This window comes from Caloenas nicobarica, chromosome 36, assembly GCF_036013445.1.
Source record: "Caloenas nicobarica isolate bCalNic1 chromosome 36, bCalNic1.hap1, whole genome shotgun sequence".
NCBI classification, from domain to species: Eukaryota; Metazoa; Chordata; class Aves; order Columbiformes; family Columbidae; genus Caloenas; species Caloenas nicobarica.
The window spans coordinates 365,598-389,225 of NC_088280.1; the positions used below are offsets into that span (position 1 = coordinate 365,598).

At 66.5% G+C, this 23,628-nt stretch overlaps 3 protein-coding genes across 4 annotated transcripts in view; all 3 read left to right on the plus strand.

Moving 5' to 3' along the window:
- The first annotated feature begins 180 nt into the window (after nucleotides 1-180).
- LDLR (low density lipoprotein receptor) lies at nucleotides 181-6,256 on the plus strand. The gene is made up of 11 exons (XM_065654973.1): nucleotides 181-297; nucleotides 1,084-1,203; nucleotides 1,671-1,790; nucleotides 2,189-2,485; nucleotides 2,987-3,112; nucleotides 3,377-3,499; nucleotides 4,009-4,131; nucleotides 4,434-4,625; nucleotides 4,811-4,876; nucleotides 5,574-5,730; nucleotides 6,061-6,256. Exons 1-11 carry the CDS (start codon nucleotides 225-227, stop codon nucleotides 6,071-6,073), a joined length of 1,410 nt encoding a protein of 469 aa, XP_065511045.1. The 5' UTR covers nucleotides 181-224; the 3' UTR covers nucleotides 6,074-6,256.
- Nucleotides 6,257-10,372: 4,116 nt separating this feature from the next.
- KHSRP (KH-type splicing regulatory protein) lies at nucleotides 10,373-18,107 on the plus strand. Its single transcript, XM_065654968.1, is given in 22 exon segments — nucleotides 10,373-10,635; nucleotides 11,837-11,902; nucleotides 11,905-11,935; nucleotides 12,041-12,079; nucleotides 12,214-12,253; nucleotides 12,394-12,443; nucleotides 12,540-12,611; nucleotides 13,093-13,150; nucleotides 13,249-13,420; nucleotides 13,526-13,624; nucleotides 13,712-13,810; nucleotides 14,098-14,200; nucleotides 14,782-14,882; nucleotides 14,966-15,107; nucleotides 15,213-15,373; nucleotides 15,450-15,562; nucleotides 15,646-15,677; nucleotides 15,680-15,733; nucleotides 15,837-16,034; nucleotides 16,617-16,694; nucleotides 16,789-16,948; nucleotides 17,615-18,107. Coding segments are annotated over 22 exon segments (2,199 nt in total). The 5' UTR covers nucleotides 10,373-10,431; the 3' UTR covers nucleotides 17,742-18,107.
- Nucleotides 18,108-18,537: 430 nt separating this feature from the next.
- GTF2F1 (general transcription factor IIF subunit 1) overlaps nucleotides 18,538-23,628 on the plus strand; it is an 8,171-nt gene continuing 3,080 nt past the window's right edge. The window contains exons 1-11 of one of the 2 annotated variants that reach the window (XM_065654972.1): nucleotides 18,538-18,560; nucleotides 19,150-19,214; nucleotides 19,322-19,368; nucleotides 19,620-19,692; nucleotides 19,862-20,055; nucleotides 20,631-20,801; nucleotides 21,948-22,162; nucleotides 22,671-22,815; nucleotides 22,892-22,950; nucleotides 23,057-23,176; nucleotides 23,264-23,337. In XM_065654972.1, coding sequence (XP_065511044.1) covers nucleotides 19,203-19,214; nucleotides 19,322-19,368; nucleotides 19,620-19,692; nucleotides 19,862-20,055; nucleotides 20,631-20,801; nucleotides 21,948-22,162; nucleotides 22,671-22,815; nucleotides 22,892-22,950; nucleotides 23,057-23,176; nucleotides 23,264-23,337 — 1,110 coding nt within the window. In that variant the 5' untranslated portion in view covers nucleotides 18,538-18,560; nucleotides 19,150-19,202. Of the gene's footprint in view, nucleotides 18,561-19,149; nucleotides 19,215-19,321; nucleotides 19,369-19,619; nucleotides 19,693-19,861; nucleotides 20,056-20,630; nucleotides 20,802-21,947; nucleotides 22,163-22,670; nucleotides 22,816-22,888; nucleotides 22,951-23,056; nucleotides 23,177-23,263; nucleotides 23,338-23,628 lie in introns of both variants that reach the window. The other variant, XM_065654970.1, reaches the window with a different exon arrangement.

Sequence of the window (23,628 nt, forward strand, 5' to 3'; positions counted from 1 at the left end):
CGCCCACCGGGGGGCCACGCCCCCGCTAACTCACGCCCGCGATTGGCCCTGCCCCGCTAAGCCACGCCCCTAAAAAGCCACGCCCCTCGCTAAACTCACGCCCGCGATTGGCTGCGCTCCCGCTAAGCCACGCCCCCCTCAGACCACGCCCCCGGCCGTTCAAATGCGGCCGCCCCGGGAACCGCGGCCGGGCCGGAGGGGTCGGAGCCGCCGAGCGAAGCGCGATGGAACCGGGAGCGGCCCCGGCGCTGCTGCTGCTGCTGCTGCTGGTGGGAGCGACGGCGGCACCGGGAGCAGGTGAGGGGAGAACCGGGGGGGGCACCGGAGGGGACCGCCCTCCCCTACCCGGGTCCGGTGCCCCAAACCGGGGCCTGGACCCCCCCAAACCGGGATTTCCCCCCCAAAACCGGGACCTACCCCGCCCTAAAGCGGCGGCCGGTGCCCCAAGCAGGGACCTGCCCCCCCCAAACCGGGCTCCCTTCCCTTCCCGCGGCCGGGGCCGCCCCTCGGGCTCCGCTCCCCGGGGCTCGGACCCCCGGCGGCGGCGGCGCCGCTTCTCGGTTCTTCCCCCGCACGCTCCGGTCCCGCCGCCGCCATCGCCGCCACGCTGCGGCGCGGCCCCGCCCCCGGGCGCCGAAACGGACCAATCACCGCCGCCCTCCGGCGAGACCCCGCCCCCTGGGCGCTCAGACGGGACCAATCACCGCGCTCCCCGCGCCCCGCCCCCGCGGCGGACGCGTTTCTGATTGGCGGAGGAGCGGACTGACCACCGGGCGGGGACGCTCTGCGGGAGCCAATGGGAACGCGGCGCGCCCGGGAGGGTGCGGCCCCGCCACGCCCGCGGGGGGGGCCCGATCCTGGGGACGGGCCCGATCCTGGGGCTGAACCCACCGGGAAATGCCCCCCGGGAGGGGCCCGATCCTTGGACTCAGCGCCCTCGGGACTGAACCCCAAACTTCGGGGGTTTTGCATCTGGGGGGGGGTCGGGGGCAGTTTTTTGGGGGGTCAGTTTGGGGGCTCAGGCTCAGTTTTGGGGCTCGGTCCGTTCTGGGGGTCCCTGACCCCCCTGTCCCCCTTCCCCAGGTGTCCCGTGTCCCCCCGGTCAGTTTGTCTGTGGGGACGGGTCGTGTGTCCCCAGCTCCTGGGTCTGTGACGGGCGCCCCGAGTGTCCGGGGGGGGACGACGAGACCCCTGAGACCTGTCGTGAGTGTCCCTGTCACCGTGTCCCCCCAAGACCCAGCACGAGTGTCATTGTCACCCCTGTCACCCTGAGATGTCCCCACAGTGTCCCCCTGTCCCCAGGGTCCTTGTCACCCTCTGTCCCCACAATGTCCCCATGTCCATGTCCCCGGGGTCCCTGTCCTGCTCCCCATCCCCACAATGTCCCCCTGTCCCCACAATGTCCCTGTCCCCATGTCCCCCCATGTCATGTCCCGCTGTCCCCATAATGTCCCCCTGTCTCCACAATGTCCCCACAATGTCCCTGTCCCCATGTCCCCCCATGTCATGTCCCCCTGTCCCCACAATGTCCCCATGTCCCCACAATGTTCCCTTGTCCTCACCATGTCCCGGTCCCCATGGTCCCTGTCCCCACAATGTCCCCATGTCATGTCCGTGTCCCCAGGGTCCCTGTCCTGTCCTCTGTCCCCATGTCATGTCCGTGTCCCCAGGGTCCCTGTCCTGCTCCCCGTCCCAGTTCCGCTGCGGTGGCCTCGGCCGCTGTGTCCCCGGCTCCTGGCGCTGTGACGGTCACAGGGACTGTGGGGACGGGTCCGACGAGACCGGCTGTCGTGAGTGGGGGCATTGGGGACATTGCGGGGGACAGGGGGACATGGGGGGACAGGGGGACGTGGGATGGGTCTCATGAGATGGGCTGTCGTGAGTGGGGACATGGGGGGGACACGGGGACAGGGGGACGAGGGGGATATGGGGGACACATGGGGCTGTTGTGAGTGGGGACACTGGGGACATGGTGGGGACATGAGGATATTGGGGATATGGGGATGTTGGGGACGTGGCGGGTCCGACGAGATGGGCTGTTGTGGGTGGGGATACGGGGACATTGTAGGGGACAGGGGGACATTGGGGGAACATGGGGATGTTGGGGGGGACATGGGGATGTTGGGGGGGCCGTGTAGGGGCCACATGTCCATGGGGTGTCCCCCTCACCCTCCCCGTCCCCCCCCAGCCCCCCCGAGCTGCCCCGGCGACCACGTCCCGTGCGGCTCCAACGGCACCAGCTGCGTCGCCCCCGCCTTCCTGTGCGACGGGGACCCCGATTGTCCCGACGCCTCCGACGAGTGGCCCCAAAACTGCAACGGGACGTCGGGGACCCCCCCGGGGACACCGTCGGGGACGCTTTCGGGGCCCCCCCGGCGCTGCCCCCCGCTGCAATTCGCCTGCGGCTCCGGCGAGTGCGTCCACGGGCGCTGGCGCTGCGACGGCTCCGACGACTGTCGCGACGGCTCCGACGAGCACGGCTGCGGTAAAATGGGGGGCCGGGGGGTGGGTTTGGGGTCCTGGGGGGCACTGGGGGTCCAGGGGAGCTCTGGGGGCTCTTGGGAGGTGTTTTTGGGGGGATCCTGGGGGGTGCTGGGGGGTGTTGGGGGGTCTGGAGGATGTTGGGGGCTCAGGGGGCTCTTGGGGGGTGGTTTTGGGGTGTGGGGGGACACTGGGGGTTCTGGGGGATGTTGGGGGGTCTGGGGAGTTTTGGGGGCTCAGGGGGACACTGGGGGGTCTGGGGGGTGTTTCTGGGGTCCTGGGGGTTGTTGGGGGCTCTGGGGGTTGGTTTGGGGTCCTGGGGGACACTGGGGGTGTTGGGGCTACTGGGGGGGTGTTGGGGGCTCTGGGGGATCTTGGGAGGTGTTTTGGGGGTCTGGGGGCTCTGGGGGGCGCTCAGGGGGGTCATGGAGGGACATGGGGACATTGTGGGGCACATGGGGGCCATGGGAGGCCCCCCCCGACCTCCCCCGTGTCCCTCCAACAGCCGCGCCCCCTCCATGCCCCCCCGGGCAGTTCCGGTGCCACGGTGGCCGCTGCATCCCGGCCGCTCGACGCTGCGACGGTGACACCGACTGCGCCGACGGCTCCGACGAGGACGGGTGTCCCCATGGTACGGTGAATGCAAAGGGTTCTGGGGGTCCTGGGGAGTTCTGGGGGGTCTTGGGGGTTCCAGGGGGGTCCTGGGGAGTCCCGAGGGGGTTTGGGTGGGTCCTGGGGGGTCCCAGGGGTGCTGATGCCGACTACGCCAACGGCTCCGACAAGGACGGGTGTCCCTGTGGTGCGAGTGAGCGCAAAGGGTTCTGGGGGTCCCAGGGAGTTCTGGGGGGTCCTGGGGGGTCCCGCAGGTGCTGACCCCCCCGCGTGCCCCCCCCAGAATCCCCGTGCGAGGGTCCCGCTTGGTTCCGGTGCCGCTCGGGCGAGTGCGTCCCCATGGGGAGCGTCTGCGACCGGCGCCGCGACTGCCGGGACTGGTCGGACGAGCCCGTCAAGGAGTGCGGTGAGACCCCCCCCCAAATAACACAGCACGGAGACCTCTCCCAAAATAACACGGCATGGAGACCCCCCCAAATAACACGGTATGGAGACCCCCCCCCCCAAATAAAACAGCATGCAGACCCCCCCCAAATAACACAGCATGGAGACCCCCACCCAAATAACACAGCATGGAGACCCCCCCCAAATAACATGGCATGGAGACCCTCCCCAAATAACACAGCATGGAGACCCCCCCCAAATAACATGGCATGGAGACCCCCCCCCAAATAACACAGCATGGAGACCCCCCCCAAATAACATGGCATGGAGACCCCCCCCCAAATAACATGGCATGGAGACCCTCCCCAAATAACACAGCATGGAGACCCCCCCCCCAAAAAATAACACAGCATGGAGATCCCCCAGACCCCAAAATACCCCCTGGAGCCCCCTGGAGCTCCCTGGACCCCCAGTGGGGGTTACTGGGGGTTACTGGTGTCACTGGTGTCACTGGGTCCCTGCTCCCCGCAGGGGTCAACGAGTGTCTCGTGGGGGGGGGCGGCTGCTCCCACCTCTGCCGGGACCTTCCCCTGGGCCACGAGTGTCTGTGCCCGGGGGGGCTGCGCCTGCGGACGGACGGACGGACGTGCGAGGGTGAGACCCCCCCGGACACCCCCAAATCCCCCCGGGACACCCCAAGCCCCAATGGGACCCCCCAGAGCCCCCCGAACTCCCCCTGACCCCCCAGAGCTTCCCCATGACTCCCTGACCCCCCAGGAACCCCCAAACCCCAATGGGACCCCCCAGGGCCCCCCGGGGACCCCCAACCCCTCCATGACCCCCTGAACTCCCCCTGACCCCCCAGGACCCTCCTGACCCCCCCAAACCCCAATGGGACCCCCCAGGACCCCCCACGCCCCAAATTCCCCCCCGACCCCCTCGCTCTCCCCCCACAGACGCTTCAGCGCCGACAGATGCAGCTCCCAGTGTCACCAGTATCACCAGCGTCGCCAGCATCACCAGTGACACCAGTATAACCAGTAACTCCAGTGTCACCGGTGACACCAGTAACACCAGCAACACCAGGGACACCAGTATGACCAGTAACACCAGTAGCGCCAGCAAAGCCTCCAGCAACACTACAACAGGTACCAGCCCCACATCCAGCCCCACACCCCATCCCAGCCCCACATCCGGCCCTACATCCCACCCCATATCCCAACCCTACACCCCAGCCCCACATCCCACCCCATAGCTCATCCCAGCCCCATATCCCACCCCAGCCCCACATCCAGCCCCACACGCCCTGACCCCCCCTCTCCCCGTCTCGCAGGCGATGCTGTGGGGCCGGGGGGGGGCAGGACGGGCCCCACGGTTCTGGCGGTTCTGCTGCCTCTGGGTGAGTTGGGGGGCCCAGAATTGGGGGGCTCGAAACTGGGGGGGTCCAGGAATTGGGGGGTCCCAGAATGGGGGGAAAATGGGTCTGAATGGGGGGGGGGGTCCCAAAATTGGGGTCCCACTTTGGGGTCCCGTTTGGGGTCCTGGTTTGGGGTCCCATTTGGTGTCCCTTTTGGGGTCCAGTTTGGGGTCCCGCTTTGGGGTCCCGTTACGGGTCCTGGTTTGGGGTCCCGTTAGGGGTCCTGTTTGGGGTTCCCACTTGGGTTTCCATTAGGGGTCCCATTAGGATCCCACTTCGGGTTCCCAGTTTGGGTTCCCACTTTGGGGTCCCATTGGGGTCCTGGTTTGGGGTCCCACTTTGGGGTCCCACTTTGGGTTCCTGGTTTGGGTTCCCACTTTGGGGTCCCATTGGGGTCCCGGTTTGGGTTCCTGGTTTGGGGTCCCGTTAGGGGTCCCACTTTGAGGTCCCGGTTTGGGGTCCCGGTTTGGGTTCCTGGTTTGGGGTCCCACTTTGGGGTCCCACTTTGGGGTCCCGGTTTGAGTTCCCGGTTTGGGTTCCCACTTTGGGGTCCCACTGGGGTCCCGGTTTGGGGTCCCACTTTGGGGTCCCACTGGGGTCCCGGTTTGGGGTCCCACTTTGGGGTCCCATTGGGGTCCCAGGGCCCCGGTGGGGGCCGCTCTGACCGCCCCCGTTCCAGGGCTGCTGGCGCTGGCGGCCGCGGGCGCCCGGGGGCTCCGGCAGAGCTGGCACCGCCGCGGCACCAACAGCATCAGCTTCCACAACCCCGTGTTCCGGAAACAGCACGAGGACGAGGAGCCGCTGGGGGGCACCCGGGGGGCCTCGCCTGCCCCACGGTGAGTTATGGGGCAAGGGGACCCCACAGGGAGTTATAGGGCACAGGGGGCGCTCAGGGACCCCATAGGGAGTTATGGGGCACCCGGGGGGCATCACCTGCCCCACGGTGAGTTATGGGGCGCGGGGACCCCATAGGGACTTATGGGGCACATGGGGGGCATCACCTGCCCCATAGTGAGTTATGGGGCAAGGGGGGGGCTCATGGACCCCATAGGGAGTTGTGGGGCAATGGAGGGCTCAGGAACCCCATGCGGGGGTTCAACCGCCCCATAGTGAACTGGGCGGGGGGGGCAGATGTGGGTCTCACCCCCCAACCCTCTGCCCCCCAGCGCCAGCCCCTGAGCCCGGACGACAACGCGGCCCGAGGGGGGGTGGGGGCAGCGCCCCATAACCAGCCCCCCCCAAAACAACGGGAGCAACCGGGGACGCCCCGAACCGCCGGGTGACACCGACACCGGAACCACCGGCTGACACCGGAACCGCGGGGCCCAGTGCGGCTCCATGCGGTTGGATGTGGCCCTACACGCCTGTACACGCCTGTACACAGTTACACATGCCTGTACACGGTTGTACACGCCTGTACACGGCTGTACAGCCATGTACAGGCATGTACAACCGTGTACGGGTGTGTAAAACCACGTACAGCCGTGTACAGGCGTGTACACACATGGTTGTACACAGTTGTATATGCCTGTACATGGCTGTACATGGTTTTACATGCCTGAACATGCCTGTATATGGTTGTATACGCCTGTACATGCTTGTACACGCCTGTACATGGCTGCATATTGTTGTACATGCCTGTATATGGCTGTATATGGTTGTACATGCCTGTACATGGCTCTACATGGTTGTACATGCCTGTACATGGTTGTACACGCCTGTACATGGTTGCACACACTTGTACATGGTTGTACACACTTGTGCATGGCTGTACATGCCTGTACATGCTTGTACACACTTGTGCATGGCTGTACATGCCTGTACATGCTTGTACACACTTGTGCATGGCTGTATATGGTTGTACACACTTGTGCATGGCTGTACATGCCTGTACATGCTTGTACACACCTGTGCATGGCTGTATATGGTTGTACACGCCTGTACATGGCTGTACACGCCTGTACATGGCTGTACACACCTGTACATGGCTGTACACGGCTGTACATGGCTGTACACACCTGTACATGGCTGTACATGCCTGTACACGGCTGTACATGGCTGTACACACCTGTACATGGCTGTATATGGTTGTACACGCCTGTGCATGGCTGTACACGCCTGTACATGGCTGCACACGGCTCTATGTGGCCATCCACGCTTGTACGCGGCCGTATGTGCCATACGCGGCTGCGCACGCCCGTACACGGTCGCACATGCCTGTTCACGCGTGTCCCGCGTGCGCGGCTGCCCCCGGCCTCTTGGGTTTTAACCAAAACTGTGAAAACCGCCCCAAACTGTGGCCTTTGCGGGGGCGGGACCCCCCCCGGACCCCCCAATACACCCTATTTATTGCCCCCCCCCAACCCCGTGTCCCGGCTCCTCCTTCCCCTCCCACAGCCCCACAGCATGTGGGGCCCGGACGCCTGGGTCCCTCCCGGACGCCTGGGTCCCCCAAGGGTTGTGGGGCCCCTTGGGGCTGGGGCACCTGTGGGGCTGGGGGAGGTGGGGGGGGTCCTCTCACCCCATAGATGTGCAGTTGGGGGGCCCGGACGCCTGGGTCCCTCCCACACGCTGTGGGTCGTGGTGGCTGGAAGTGGCTTTATTGGCGGGGGGGGGGACACAAAGGGGGTGACAAGCTGGGGGGGGTCACGTGGCGGGGGGGGGGAGGTGATGTCACGCGGTGTCACGTGATGTCACGGGGGGGCCGTGACCTTCACCATCATCATCGTCACTGTCACCGTCCTGTCCCAGCGGCCGCTCTGTGGGACGGGGGGGGGTGACCCTGTGACCCCCCAAGTGTCCCCGTGTCCCACTCATGGTCCAGCCCGGACGTGTCCCCCCATATCCCCGTCACCCCATATGTCCCTGTGTCCCCATATCCCCCTGTCCCCCCCATCCTCGTGTCCCCTCATATCCCCCCATGTCCTCATGTCCCCCCATGTCCTCATGTCCCCCCATGTCCCCTCGTCCCCGTTGCCCCCCATCCCTGTGTCCCCCCATGTCCCCTTGTCCCCGTTGCCCCCCATTGCTGTGTCCCCCCATGTCCCCCCATCTCCATGTCCCCCTCATATCCCCCTATGTCCCCCCATGTCCCCTCGTCCCCTTGTCACCCCCCATTCCCTGTGTCCTCCCATGTCCCCCCATGTCCTCTTGTCCCCGTGTCCTCCTGTCGCCCCCCATCCCTCTGTCCCCCCATTCCCATGTCCCCACATATCCCCCTGTCCCCATGTCCCCCCCATTCTGTGTCCCCCCGTGTCCCCGTGTCCCCCCGTGTCCCCGTGTCCCCACTCCGGTTCCGTCCGGCCCCACGGGGACGTGGGGCCAGACCCAGTGACAGCACCGGGGACACCGGGGCGGCCGGTACCGGATCTGGGCGCGGTGTCGCCGTCGCCGTCCCCGGGGTCCCCGCGGTGGCACCGGCAGCCGCAGGCGCCGCGGGGCCGGTCGCGGTGGCGCCGCAGCCGCTCCAGGAGCCGCCGGTTCTGGTCCCGCAGCCGCGGCAGCTCCAGCAGCTCCGGCTCCAGCGCCCGCAGCCGCCCCAGCGCCGCCGCCACCTGCGCCCGCGCCAGCACCAGCGACCCCCCCACGCAGCGGGGACCCCCCGGGACCCCCCCAAACAACGGGGGGCCCCCCAGGGACCCTACTGCGCCCGGGACCCCCCCTGGGCAGCCCATGGTTCCTGGGACCCCCCCCCGGGCCCCCATCGTCCCCGAGACCCCCTCAGTGACCAGGGCCCCCCCTGGGGACCCCACTGTCCCTGGGACGCCCCTGGTCTCTGGGACCCCCCCCAGGGCCCCCATCGTCCCCGAGACCCCCCCAGTGACCAGGGTCCCCCCTGGGACCCCCCCTGGGATCCCCATTGTTACTGGGGCCCCCCCTGGGACCCTTCCCCGTCCTCGGGGGGTGTCCGGGGGGGGTGTCCCCAGGGGGGTCCCCAGGGCGGGGCCCCAGGAGTTGCGGTGGGGCCGGGGCCGGGGGGGGGGGCCCCGCCGTGCCCCCCCCGGGCGCGGCAGCCCCAGCCCCCTCTCCACGGCCTCCACGTAGCCCAGGAAGCCCAAGTCCAAGTGGAACCCGTAGGGGGTCTCCAGGGTGTACGGGGGGGGCCCGGCCCCCCCCGGCGGGGGGGACACGGCCTGGGGACCTGTGGGGACAGTGACACAACCTGGGACCCCTCCCCGCCCCGCCCGGGGACACCGGCCTCAAAGGAACCCAGGCGTCCGGGACCCACAACCCTCGGGGGACCCAGGCGTCCGGGAGGGACCCAGGCGTCCGGGAGCCCCAAACTCCACCAGACCCACATCTATGGGGCAGGGAGACCCCCCCTCCCAGCCCCACAGGGACCCCAGCCCCAGGGGGACCCAGGCGTCCGGGACCCACAACCCTCGGGGGACCCAGGCGTCCGGGAAGGACCCAGGCGTCCGGGACCCCCAACCTCCCCCAGCCCCACATCTATGGGGCAGGGAGACCTCACCTGGGAAGGCGTCGCCTCGCAGGACCTGCGCCATGACACCCCGGCCTGTGGGGGGGAAACGGGGCGGGGGGGGTCAGCGATGGGGACCCAGGCGTCCGGGAGGGACCCAGGAGTTCGGGGGAACCCAGGAGTTCGGGGGAACACACCACCCCAATGGGGCTCCCAAGAGGTGTGTGTGTTGGGGGGGGGGGGGGGGGGTGCCAGGCTCTGGGAGGGGGGGCGACCCGGACGCCTGGGTCCCCTCCCGAACGCCTGGGTCCCCTCCCGAACGCCTGGGTTCCCCCTCCGGCGCCTCTTCGGCCACACATGGAACCAATTAAAGCGGCTCCGGCTCCTCCGCGCCCCCCCCGCCCCACATTCCGCGGGACCGCCCCGATCCCCCCGGGACCCCCGGACCCCCCGATCCCCCCGGGTCCCGCCGCCCACCCCCCGCTGCTGCCGCCGCTCGGGTCCGCTCGCGGCCACGCCCCTTTTCCTGGCCACGCCCCCTCCCCAAGCCCCGCCCTCCCCGCAGCCCCGGCCGAAAAGGCCACGCCCACTCACCTACAGACCACGCCCCCTCATCTAGACGCCACGCCCCCGTGTGCTGCCGCCGATTGCTTCCCGCGCCTGTCATGCTGAACAGTCTCCGCCCCATCCCGCTCCAGCCAATGGCGAGCCGCCGTGCGCCTCCCTGCCCTCCGATTGGCTCCGGTGGCCGTCAGTGAGGCACCGCCTCCTCCAATACCTAGCGGGCGGGGGCGGGCCAGGATGGCATTGGCCCCGCCAACCGTCAATCACGAGCAGCCCCGCCCCCCCGCCATCCGCTTCCTCGTCCAATAGTGCGCTCCCTCCCGCCCTCCAATGAGCGTCCGATTGGCCCTCCCCGCCGCCACTCAGCGCCTCTCCCCGCCCTCCCCTCCACCATTGGCCGCCGCCCGCCGTCACTCACCTCCCCGCGCCGCTCCCATTGGCCAGCACACCCCCCCGGGGAGGGCGGGCCCGCCCCGTCGCGCTCCCAGCGTGCCCCGCGCGGTGTGTGGAGAAGCGCGGCCTGTTCCCGCGTCGCGCCCTCGCCGCCGCCGCCATGTCCGATTACAGCCCCGCCGGGCCGCCTCCCACCCCAGGGCCGCCCGGAGGGGCCCCCGCCGCCCCTTCCACGGGGGCCCCGCAACCTCCGGGAGCCGCCGGAACCGCGGCGGGGGGCCCAAGCGGCGGGCCGGGCCCCGGCGGCGCGGGGGGGGGGATCCGGAAAGACGCGTTCGCCGACGCCGTTCAGCGGGCCCGGCAGGTGAGGGGCCCGGCGGGGGGGGGGGAGGCACCGGGAGGCGCCGGGGTCCCCCTGCCCCCCCCGCCGCGGCGCCGCGGCCCCTCCCCCGCCGTGCCGGGCCCCTCCCCCACCCTCCCGGTAAGGCCCCGCCCCCCCCGGGGGCGCGCGGGGTTTCCCCCCCCCCCAAAAAAAAACCCGCTCCCCGGGGGGGGAACCGCGGGGGGGGTCCCGGGTAATTAGCGGTAATTAATTAGTAGTAACGCGGGGGGGGATGTGTGTTACCCCCCCCCCCTGCAGTTTACCGGGGACCCCACGGGGCCTGGGGGGGGTTGGGGGGTCCCGGTGAAATGGGGGGGGGGGGGGGGGGGGGGGAAGCATTTGGGGGGGAGCTTGTGATTGGGGGGGGGGTTGGGGGACCCCCCCCCTTGTATGGGGCACTTGGGGGGTCCCGTGAAATGTGGGGCCTGGGGGGGGTTTGGGGGTTCGGGGGTGGGGGGGTTGAGACCATTTGGGGGGGACTTTGTGATTTGGGGGGGGTTTGGGGGTTCCCCCCCTTGTATGGGGCACGTGGGGGGGTTGGGGGTTCAGGGGGGTTGGGGGGTCCCGCCAAAATGGGGGGGTGGGGGGGGCATATTTGGGGGTTCCCGCCTCTTGTGTGGGGCACTTGGGGGGGTTTGGGGGGGTCCTGTGAAAATGTGGGGCTGGGGGGGGTTTGGGGGTTTAGGGGAGTTTGGGCCGCCCCCCCCTGCCCAGTGTGGGACCGTTTGGGGGGGACCCTGTGATGATGGGGGTGGGGTGTTTAGGGAGGGAGGTTTGGGGGTTCCCCCCCCCCACACCTTGTATGGGGCACTTGGGGGGGTCCCGTGAAATGTGGGGCCTGGGGGGGGTTTGAGGGTCTCTGGGGGAGTTGGGGGGTCCCGGCAAAATGTGGGGCCTGGGGGGGGGAGGGTTTTGGGGTTCCCCCCTCCCATGGGGAGGATTTGGGGGGGCCCCGTGGTTATGGGGGGGGGGTGGGGGGCTCCTGCCAAAATGGGGGCGTCGGGGGGGTTTTTAGGGATTTGGGGTTCCCACCTTGATTGGGGGGGGCTCTTGTCACCGTATGGGGCTCGGGGCAGGGGAGGGGGCTGCGGGGTCCCTGCGATGCTGGGGGGGCCATGGGGAGGATTTGGGGGGTCCCGGGGTGGGGGGGTCACCCCCAAAAAACCGACCGTTCCCTTTGCAGATAGCGGCGAAAATCGGGGGGGACACGGCGACCACGGTCAACAACAACACCCCCGATTTCGGCTTCGGGGGGGGCAGAAGCGGCAGCTGGAGGATGGTGGTAAGCGGGGGGGGCGCACCTCGAAATTTGGGGGGGCTTACCCCCAAATTGAGCCCCAAATTTTGAGGGTTCAGCTGATTTTATTCCCCCCTCCTCCACCTCCAGATCAGCCAGAGAGCAAGAAGTTGGCGACACAGGGGGATTGTGAGTATTGGGGGGGTTGGGGGGCTTGTGGGCCCCCCGGAGGTTTGGGGGGGGCACTGGAGACCCCCCCAAATTGCAGGGGGGGGAGTGTGACCCCTAAATTCTCATGGTGGGGGGGTCGGTTCCATCCGCAGCACTCCCGACCCAGCTGGGACCCATCCACCCCCCTCCCAGGTGAGTTTGGGGGTTTTTTGGGGGCTGGGGGGGGTCACAAGGGGTTTAGGGGGGCCCTGAGGATTTGGGGGGGTCACACGGGGGTTTTGGGGGGGGTCACGACGTGTTTGACCCCCCCAAAAATGTGGCTTTTGCAGCAGATCGACGGTAACAGAGGAATATCGCGTCCCCGACGGGATGGTGGGACTCAGTGAGTCTGGGGGGGTTTGGGGGTTCAGGGGGGCGGGGGGTTTGGGGGGGCCCCCTGCACCCCCAATATATGACATTTTTCCTTCCTCCCCCCCAGTTATCGGACGTGGGGGGGAGCAAATCAACAAGATCCAGCAGGACTCGGGTTGCAAAGTACAGATCTCCCCAGGTAACCCCGAAATTAAACTGGGGGGGTGGGCCTGGGATGCCCTGATTCCCAGGGGGGTCCCCAACATCTCCCTCTTGCCCCCCCCAGCGCATCCATTCCCCAATTTCTTCCTGGGGGGGTCCTTAACTGTCACCTTTCCTTGCTGGGGGGTGGGGGGGAAGCCCAATTTGTTGCTTTTTCTTAGGGTGGGGGGAGTCACGGTTCCCTTTTTTTGGGGGGTCATCACCTGGTTTGTGGGTGGGGGGGCCCTAATCCCCCCTTTAATTTGGGGGTGTCGCAGCCCCCCCATTTCACTAATTATATGGGGTGGGGGGATAAGGAAAACAACGCTCAACACAGACCAGGGGGTTCCCACCCCAAAACCCTTTGTGGGGTGTACGGGGGGGGTCCCTAAAACCCTGTGTGGGTTGTGGGGGGGGTCCCCAAAACCCTGTGTGGGGTTTGGGGGGGTCCCAGAACCGTGTGCCCCCCCTCCCTGCAGACAGCGGCGGGTTACCCGAGCGCAGCGTCTCCCTCACCGGCTCCCCCGAGGCCGTGCAGTGAGTACGAAACATCCCCAAATATCTCCCCTCCCTGCACCCCAAAACCACAAACCCCCTGTAACACGCCCCTCCCGCAATGTGTTCCCTCTCTCTAGAAAAGCAAAACTCCTCCTGGACGACATTGTATCGCGGGGGCGGGGGGGCCCCCCGGGACAGTTCCACGAAAACGCCAACGGCCAGAACGGGACGGTGCAGGAAATTATGATCCCGGCCGGCAAAGCCGGGTTGGTTATCGGCAAAGGCGGCGAAACCATCAAACAACTGCAGGTACTTCCCGCCCCGTGCCCCCCCCCCAAAAATCAATCCGGACCCCCCACGGGGTATTTTTTGGGGTGGGGGAGTCCCTAAAATTGCTGCGTCCTCCCCCCGTAGGAGCGAGCAGGGGTGAAGATGATTCTGATCCAGGACGGTTCGCAAAACACCAACGTGGACAAACCGCTGCGGATAATCGGGGATCCTTACAAAGTCCAGGTGTGCCCCCCCTAAAAACACACCCCCTCCCCGCATAAAAAACAGCCTCTGCACCCCAAAAACCCCCCTGTACCCCCAAATCCACAGCAAGCCTGCGAGATGGTGATGGACATTCTGCGCGAGCGCGACCAGGGCGGGTTCGGCGACCGCAACGAATACGGTTCCCGGGTCGGCGGCGGCATCGACGTGAGTTTGGGGGGGGCCCCCCAAACACATGGTTACATCTGCCCCCCCGCCCCAGCTCGCTGTGGGGCAGTTGAACCCCCCCCGTGTCCCCCCATGGGGTTCCTGAGCCCCTCGTGCCCCGTAGCGAGCTATGGGGTATGTGAACCCCCCCATCACCCCCCCCATGGGGTTCCTGAGCCCTCCCCCGTGCCCCATAACTCGCTATGGGGTTCATGAGCCCCCCCCTTGCCCCATAACTCGCTATGGGGTTCCTGACCCCCCCATTTTACCGTCCCCCCCATTTTTAGGTGCCGGTCCCCCGGCACTCGGTCGGCGTCGTCATCGGCCGCAGCGGCGAGATGATTAAAAAAATCCAGAACGACGCGGGGGTGCGGATACAGTTTAAACAAGGTAAGACGAACCCCCCCGCCCCAAATTTTTTTGGGGACCCCCCCCCAAATCCCCCCAGACCCCCCCAAATTCCCCCCAGACCTTCCTGGGACCTGTAAGACCTGCTGGGGTTGGGTCATGATGGGACCCCCCCAAACCCTCTGAGACTCCCCCAAAACCTCTGGGGACCCCCCCAAACTCCCTGGGACCTCCCAACCCCCTCCAGACCCCCCAAAATTCCTGGGAACCCCCAAATTCCCCCCACACCTTCCTGGGCCCTTTGAGACCCGCTGGGGCTGGTCATGACGTGTCCTCCTCCCCACCCCTTTGGACCCCCCAAACCCCCTTGTGACCCCCCCAAACCCCCTGTGCCCCCCCAAAACCTCTTGGGGACCCCCCCCCAAACTCCCTGGGACCCCCCAGATCCCCCCAAGATTCTTGGGACCCCCCGAATTCCCCCTACACCTTCCTGGACCCTTTGAGACCCGCTGTGCTTGGGTCATGATGGGACCCCCCCAAACCCCCCCTGTGCCCCCCCAAAACCCCCGGGGGACCCCCCTGTGCCCCCCCCCGCACCCTAAAATCCTGTTCCCCCACCCCAGATGACGGGACGGGCCCCGAAAAAATCGCCCACATCATGGGCCCCCCCGACCGTTGCGAACACGCCGCCCGTATCATCAACGACCTCCTGCAGAGCCTGCGGGTAGGGGGGGGGCGACCCGGGGCCCCCCGAAATGGGGGGAACCGCTTCCCCCCCCCAACCTGACACCTCCATTCCCCCCGCAGAGCGGCCCCCCGGGACCCCCCGGCCCGGGGATCCCTCCGGGGGGGCGGGGGAGAGGGAGGGGCCAGGGAAATTGGGGCCCCCCCGGGGGTGAAATGACCTTCTCCATCCCCACCCATAAATGCGGGTTGGTCATCGGGAGAGGTGAGCAAACCCCTTTAAAAAAAAAACCCCCCGAACCCCCCCCAAAAATACCACAAACCCCCTAAATTAACTGTGGGGGGCCCCCCCGTGCCCCCCCCCCGGCAGGCGGGGAGAACGTCAAAGCCATTAACCAACAAACGGGGGCGTTCGTGGAGATTTCTCGCCAGTTGCCCCCCAACGGTGACCCCAACTTCAAACTCTTCATCATCCGCGGCTCCCCCCAGCAAATCGACCACGCCAAGCAGCTCATCGAGGAGAAAATCGAGGTGCCGCGGGGGGGGGACACCCCAAAATTTATCCTCCCCCCCCGGTCGTTTATTAACCCCCCTTTTTTTTATATAGGGGCCGCTTTGCCCCGTGGGGCCCGGCCCGGGGGGCCCCCCCGGCCCCACCGGCCCTATGGGACCGTTCAACCCAGGACCCTTCAACCAAGGCCCCCCCGGCGCCCCCCCGCAGTGAGTAATTAATTGTTTAATTAGCAGGGGGACCGTCCTTCTGGGGGGTGTGTGTCCCCCGCCTTATTTTCCCTTTTCCACAGCCCCGGCGGCCCCCCCCCCCATCAATACCCCCCCAAGGTTGGGGCAACACTTACCCGCAATGGCAACCGCCGGCCCCCCACGACCCCAGTAAGTATCGTGCCCCCCCCCCCCCACCCCCCCTTAATTAATTAATACCACCCCCCGCCGTGCTTAATTAACAACCCAATTAATTCATTCTTGCCCCCCCCAGGTAAAACGGCGGCCGCCGACCCCAACGCCGCTTGGGCCGCGTATTATTCCCATTATTACCAGCAGCCCCCGGGGCCGGTGCCGGGGGGGCCCCCCGCCCCTGCCGCCGCCCCCCCCGTGCAGGGGGAGCCCCCCCAGCCCCCCCCCACCGGTCAGGCCGATTACACCAAGGCCTGGGAGGAATATTATAAAAAAATAGGTGGGTGCCGCCCCCCCCCCCCCCCCCAAAAAAAAAGAGGTTATCGGGGGGTTTGTCGCCGCTTGGGAAACCTGAATTGTGTGTGTGTCCCCGCCCTGAATTGGCTCTGGGGAGCTTGACCCCCCCACGGGAAGCCCCAAATTGCCCCTGGGGACCTCGACCCCCCCCACCTAGGAATGATTTCCCCCCACTCAGGGAACCCCAAGCTGCCCCTGGGGACCTTGACCCCCCCCACCCAGGGACTTTGATTCCCCCCCAGGAATCCCAAATTGTCCCTGGGGGGCCCTGACCCCTCCCCCAGGAGCAGTGCCCCCCCCCAGGGAACCCCAAATTGCTGCTGGGGGCCCTAAATTGCTCCTGGGGAACTTGACACACCACCCCCCCCCCCCCAAACTGCCCCGGGGTGACTTTGCCCCCCTCCCCGGGACCCCCTAAATTGGCTCTGGGGACCCTAGGGTGACCCTGACCCCCCCCAAATCCCCCCCCTGGAGCCCCTGGACCCCCCAAACCCCTATGGGGGGGTCCCACTCCCCCCCGCTGTATTTTTGGGGGGTATCTGACCCCCCCCGTGCCCCCCCCCAGGCCAGCAGCCCCAGCAACCTGGGGCCCCCCCGCAACAGGACTACACGAAAGCCTGGGAGGAATATTACAAAAAACAAGGTAAAACCCCCCAAAACCCACAGCGGGGGGGCCATGGTGGGGGGCAGGGGAGTGTCCCCCCCCCCACCTCACGACCCCCCTGTCCCACCCCCAGCGGCGCAAGTGGCAACAGGGGGTGGTCCCGGGGCCCCCCCCGGCCCCCAACCCGACTACAGCGCGGCCTGGGCTGAGTATTATCGGCAGCAGGCGGCTTATTACGGGCAAACCCCGGGGGGGGCAGGGCCCGCGCCCCCCCCACGCAGCAGGGACAGCAGGTACGCACCCCCCCGGGCCCCCCCAAAATACCTGGGACCCCCCCCCTCCCCAAATCCCCCCAGGCCTTCCTGGGTCCTTTGAGACCTGCTGGGGTTGGGTCATGATGGGACCCCCCCACACCCCCTGGGAACCCCCCCCGAATTTCTGGGCCCCCCCAAAATTTCTGGGACCCCCCCCAAAGTTTCTGAGACCCTCCCAAATCCCCCCAGGCCTTCCTGGGTCCTTTGAGACCCGCTGGGGTTGGGTCATGATGGGACCCCCCGACACAACAGGTTTGACCCCCCCATGCCCCCCCCACCCCATGGGACCCCCCCATACCCTCTGGGACCCCCCCAGACCCCCCAAAATCACCCCAGACCCCCCAGCTCCCCTAAACCCCATGGGGTTGAGTCACGATGTGGCCCCCCCAACACAGCAGATGTGACCCCCCCGTGCCCCCCCCACCCCATGGGACCCCCCCAAACCCCTTGGGGACCCCCCCACACCCCTCCAAACCCCTTGGGACCCCCCCAAACCCTCACCCTGCACCATAGCGGGGGGTGGATTAGCTATAACCCCCCCAATTTTTTGGGGGGGAGGGGGGTCAGCACACCCCATATCGAACTGGGAGGGGGGGGGGGGTCACATTTGCCCCCCCCAACCCCCCCATTTTTTTCCGCCCATAGGCTCAGTGAACCGAATGTGAACCCCCCGTCTGTGACCCCCCCTTTTGTTTTTGGCGAGCGGCTGCGAGCGGCCCCCCCCCAAAATAAAACCACCACCCCCCCCCCAAAAGTTTTGGGGGGGGCTTAAATTCCCCACCCCCCCCCCACCCCCCCAAAAGCCGCCGCTCGGAGAAAAACCACCTGAATCGCCCCAAAAATCTCCTGGGGGGCCCCCGCGGCCCCCCCGCGCGTAGGTAGAGCCGAACATTCCTCGGAGCCGCCGGGGGGCCCCCCCAAAACCCCCCAAACCCCGGGACCCCCCCCCCAAAATCCCGGGGCCCCCCCCGGCCGCTCCCCCGTGTCCGTTCAGGAGGAGACAGAGACAAAAAAAAAGCCGAAAACCGTCAAAAAAAAGTCAAAACAAACCCGCCAGGAAACCACCAATTGTAACGCTCAAGTTTTTACTTTTTACCGCTTGTTTTTAACTTCACAAATAAATGAGAACAAAACTCCACCTGCCTCGGACTCTGCCCACGGTTTTGGGGGGGAAATCTGGGGCTTTTGGGGGGAAATCCGGGGATTTTGGGGGGAAAACTGGGGATTTTGGGGCAAAATTTGGGGGTTTCGGTCCCAACTTGGGGAGGTTTAGGCCCGAATCGGAGGATTTTAGACACAAATCAGAGGGTTTTAGACCCGAATCGGAGCGGTTTGGGCCAAATTCTGGAGGTTTTAGGCCCTGTTGGGGATTTTAGTTCTAAATGGGGGGATTTGGGGCTAAAATAATGAGATTTTAGGTCTAAATCGGGGCTTTCAGGCCCAAATCTGGGAGGGTTTAGGCCCAAATTGGCATTTTGAGGCCGTTGCTATGGCGACGCTTCCGGAGAGAGGCGGGGGCGTGACGTCGCGCTACTTCCGTTCCTGCCTGAGGGAACTTCCGGTCCTGCGCAGTGCGGCGGCGCGGGCGCTGGTGCGGCCTGAGGGGCGTTCGGGGGGTCTGGGGGTGTCTATAGGGGTCTGGTGGGGTCTATAGGGGTCTGGTGGGGTCTATAGGGGTCCGGGGGGGTCTATAGGGGTCCGGGGGGGCGTATAGGGGTGTGGAGGGGCACTTAGAGCGTCTTTATAAGGCCCTGGGGTGAGTTACTGGGGCCTGGGGGCGGCTGCACTGGGCCCTGAGGGGACCTATAGGGGTCTGGGGGGCCTTGGAGGGGGGAGCTGGGGTCTGGGGGGGTCTCTATAGGGGTCTGGGGGACCTTATAGGGGTGGGGGGGGCCCTATAGGGGTCTGGGGGGGTCTCTGTAGGGGTCTGGAGGGCCCTATAGGGGTCTGGGGGGGTCTCTATAGGGGTCTGAGGGACCTTATAGGGGTCTGTGGGGTCTGGGGGGCCTTGGAGGGGGGAGCTGAGGTCTGGGGGGGTCTCTATAGGGGTCTGGGGGACCTTATAGGGGTGGGGGGGGCCCTATAGGGGTCTAGTGGGGTCTCTATAGGGCCTGGGGGGGTCCCCGCTTGGGGGGACACACGACAGAACCTTCACCCCCCACATTGTGTCCCCCCCCCAGGACCCCCCTGAGCCGCATCCGGGGCCACTCGTGTCCCCCCCCCTGCCGCAGGGATGACGTCACTGGTGAGTATGGGGGGGGGACACCCGCAGGGACCCCCCCCAAACCCCCTGTGTGTGTGTGTGTCCCCAGGGACCCCCCCAAACCCCCTGTGTGTGTGTGTCCCCCCCAGGCCACCAGCAGCCAGATGGTCACCGAGTACGTGGTTCGTGTCCCCAAGTGAGTCTGGGAGGGGGACAAGGGGTTTGGGGGGGACCCAGGTGGTTTGGAGGGGTCAGGGGGTTTGGGGGGGGACACGGGGTTTTGGGGGGGTCAGGGGGTTTGGGGGGGGTCAGGGGATTTAGGGGGGCTTGGGGGTTCAGGGGGCTTGGGGGGTCTGGGGGGTGTCAGGGGGTTTGTTGGGGCCCAGGGGTTGTCAGGGGGGTTTGGGGGGTCCCACAGGGGGTGGTGACAGCCATGTCCCCCCCCAGGAACACCAGCAAGCGCTACAACATCATGGCCTTCAACGCCGCCGACAAGGTCAACTTCAGCACCTGGCACCAGGTGACACGGGGGACAATGGGGACACTGGGGGGACGCTGGGGACGCGTCCTGTGAGCAACCAGTGGCTGCACCAGGAGGACGAACTGCCCGGGGGGGTTGGGGACAGTGACATCTGGGGCCACCAGGGTGAGGTGACACTAGGGAGGTGACACCGGGGATGTGTCCCCAGGCCCGGCTGGAGCGCGACCTGAGCAACCGGCGGCTGTACCAGGAGGACGAGCTGCCCGAGGCCGGCGCCGGCAGCGAGTTCCACCGGCGGCTGCGGGACGAGGCGCGACGGCGCAAACTGGGGATCGTCCTGCGCGAGTTCCGGGCCGAGGAGCAGCCCTGGCTGCTGCGCGTCAACGGCAGGACGGGACGGAGGTGACACTGGGGACATGGGGGACGTGGGGGGACACTGGGGACGTGGGGGGACAGGAGGGATCGTCCCAGCCCTGGCTGCTGCGCGTCAACGGCGGGACGGGACGGAGGTGACACTAGGGACATGGGGGGACAACGCGGGGACAGGGACAGTGTGGGGACAGGTGTGGGATGGGGATGGGAAGAGTTTGGGGACAATGTGGGGATGGGGACAATGTGGGGACAGGGATGGGACGGGAACAGTTTGGGGACAATGTGGGGACAGGGATGGGGATGGGAAGAGTTTGGGGACAATGTGGGGACAGGGATGGGGATGGGAAGAGTTTGGGGACAATGTGGGGACAGGGACGGGAAGGGTTTGGGGACAACGGGGGACAGGGGTGGGAAGGGTTTGGGGACAATGTGGGGACAGGGACGGGAAGGGTTTGGGGACAACGGGGGACAGGGGTGGGAAGGGTTTGGGGACAATGTGGGGACAGGGGTGGGGACAGGACGGGGATGACACGAGGACAAGAGGCTTGCGGAGGGGCTGGGGGGTCTGTCCCCCGGTGTCCCCAACGTCCCCAACGTCCCCGCAGGTACCGGGGGGTGAAGAAGGGCGGTGTCACCGAGAACGCCTCCTACTACGTGTTCACCCAGTGCCCCGACGGCGCCTTCGAGGCCTTCCCGGTGCTGAACTGGTTTAACTTCACCCCCCTGGCGCGGCACCGCACGCTGACCGCCGAGGAGGCCGAGGAGGAGTGGGAGAGGTGACACTGGGGACACTGGGGGGACATGGGGACACTGGGGGACAGGGGACAGCGGGTTCCCAGTGCTGAACTGGTTCCCAGTTTGGAACTGGTTTAACTTCACCCCCTGGCGTGGCACTGCACGCTGACGGCCAAGGAGGCTGAGGAGGAGTGGGAGAGGTGACACTGGGGACATTGGGGACACTGGGGGGACATGGGGACATTGGGGGATCAAGGGACATGGGGACAGCGGGTTCCCAGTGCTGAACTGGTTCCCAGTGCTGAACTGGTTTAACTTCACCCCACTGGTGTGTCACTGCGCACAGGAGGCCGAGGAGGAGTGGGAGAGGGGACACTGGGGACATTGGGGACACTGGGGGGACATGGGGACACTGGGGGACAGGGGACAGCGGGTTCCCAGTGCTGAACTGGTTCCCACTGCTGAACTGGTTTAACTTCACCCCCCTGGCCCTGTCACGGTCACCCCGATGGCCAAGTGGGAGAGGTGGGGACAAGGGGACACTGAGGGGACACAAGGACACGCAGGGGACATTGAAGGGGACAGGGGGCTATGGGGACACCCCAGATCCCTGTCACCTGCAGCAAGGGAGGTGACAGCGCTGTCCCCATGTGCCCCAAAGTGGGACAAGGTCCTGACACCCCATAGCAGGGGAGGTGACACCGCTGTCCCCTGTGTCCCCATGTCCCCTGTGTCCCCAAAGTGGGATGAAGTCCTGACCCCCCCATAGCAGGGGAGGTGACACTGTTGTCCCGTGTCCCCCAGGTGGGACAAGGTCCTGATGCCCCATAGCAGGGGAGGTGACACTGGTGTCCCCTGTGTCCCCATGTCCCCCAATGTGGGACAAAGTCCTGAACCCCCATAGCAGGGGAGGTGACACCGCTGTCCCCTGTGTCCCCCATGTCCCCTGTGTCCCCCAAAGTGGAACAAGGCCCTGACACCCCATAGCAGGGGAGGTGACACTGTTGTCCCCTGTGTCCCCCAAAGTGGGACAAGGTCCTGACCCGCATAGTAGGGGAGGTGACACTGCTGTCCCCATGTCCCCCATGTCCCTTGTCCCCAGGAGGAACAAGGTCCTGACCCACTTCAGCATCATGCAGCAAAGGGGGGGTGGTGACACCACTGTCCCATGTCCCCCGTGTCCCCAGGAGGAACAAGGTCCTGAACCACTTCAGCATCATGCAGCAGCGGCGGCTGCGGGACCAGGACGAGGAGGAGGAGGAGGAGCGCGGCGGGAGGAAGGTCCCCAAGAAGGGAGGGGACAGGGACAGGGGCCACGGGGACAGGGGGGACCTGCGGATCCACGACCTGGAGGACGATCTGGAGCTGAGCTCCGAGGAGAGCGAGGGCAGCGAGGCCGAAGGTGGGGACAGGGGACAAGGACAGGGGGACAGGGGATAGGGGGACAGGGACATGGCAATGAAGGACATGGGGACAGGGGGGACATGGGGACGGGGGGATATGGGGATGGGGGGACATGGGGACGGGGGACAGGGGGGACATGGCGATGAGGGACAGGAGGACACACATGGACAGAGGGGATGGGGACATTGGGACAAGGGGGACACGGGGACACAGGAATGAGGGGGACGGGAGGACATGGGGACACCGAGACAGGGGGACATGGCGGGCACGGAGATGGGGGGACATGAGGATGCAGGAACATGGGGGACAGGGACAGGGGGACATGGGGACACAGGGACAAGGGGGACATGGAGATGGGGGGACATGGGGACGTGAGGATGCAGGAATGGGGGGACATGGGGACATAGAGATGGGGGGACAGGGACATGGGGACACGGGGACGGGGGACACGGGGACGGGGGCCACGGGGAGCTGTGCCCAGCGGGTGCCGCTCGTGTCCCCCCCAGGGGACAAGGTCCCCAAGCGGAAGGCGCCGCCGGGCGGGAGGAAGAGGAGGAAGAAGAAGAAGGGCTCGGAGGACGAGGCGTTCGAGGACAGCGACGACGGCGACTTCGAGGGACAGGAGGTCGACTACATGTCCGACGCCTCCAGGTTGGGGCGGGGACGACCCCAAAACATCCCCAAAATGTCCCCAAATGTCCCCAAATAACCCCCCGCCCCACAGTAGCTCGCAGGAGGAAGAAGAGGCCAAGGCCAAGGTGACCAAAGAGGACGACGGGCCCAAAGGTGGGACAAGGGACACCCCCCTGGCAGCGGGGGGGGGTCTTGTGCCCCCCCAAGTGTCACTGTTGTCCCCACGTTGTCACCGTTGCGTGTCCCCCCCCAAAAAAAGGAATCGACGAGGCGAGCGAGAGCAGCGAGGAGAGCGAAGAGGAGAAGGCGCCCGAGGAGAAGGAGGAAGAAGAGGAGGAAAAAAAGGTCCCGACCCCCCAGGAGAAGAAAAAGAAGAAAGGTGGGGACCCCCCCGGCCCCCCCCGGGGTGGTTTTGGAGTGAAAAGGGCCAGAAATGGGATTGATCATTGTGCGACCCCCCCCGCAGACAGCAGCGACGAGTCGCAGACGTCGGAGGAGAGCGACATCGACAGCGAAACCTCCTCCGCGCTCTTCATGGCGGTGAGGGGGGGCCCCAAAAATCCCAGGGGTCCCAAAAATCCCAGGGGGGCCCCAAAAAAATCCCAGGGGGTCCCAAAATACCTGGGGAGGGGGGTCTCAAAAAATCCAGCGGGTCCCAAAATACCTGGGGGGGGGTCCCAAAAAATCCAGGGGGTCCCCAAATCCCGGGGGGGGGATCCCCAAAATCCCCCCCACCCTCCCCTCACGACCCCCTTTATTGCAATGAGGGGGGTCCCCAAAAAGAACCCCAGGGGGTCCCCAAAAATCCTGGGGAGGGTCCCCAAATTCCCC

Bases quoted from the DNA above. Each gene is read 5' to 3' on its own strand.
- LDLR (XM_065654973.1), top strand. From the start codon at position 225: ATGGAACCGGGAGCGGCCCCGGCGCTGCTGCTGCTGCTGCTGCTGGTG. The intron at 298-1,083 runs GTGAGGGGAGAA...CCCCTTCCCCAG, and splicing joins GACGGCGGCACCGGGAGCAG to GTGTCCCGTGTCCCCCCGGT. The intron at 1,791-2,188 runs GTGAGTGGGGGC...GTCCCCCCCCAG, and splicing joins GTCCGACGAGACCGGCTGTC to CCCCCCCGAGCTGCCCCGGC.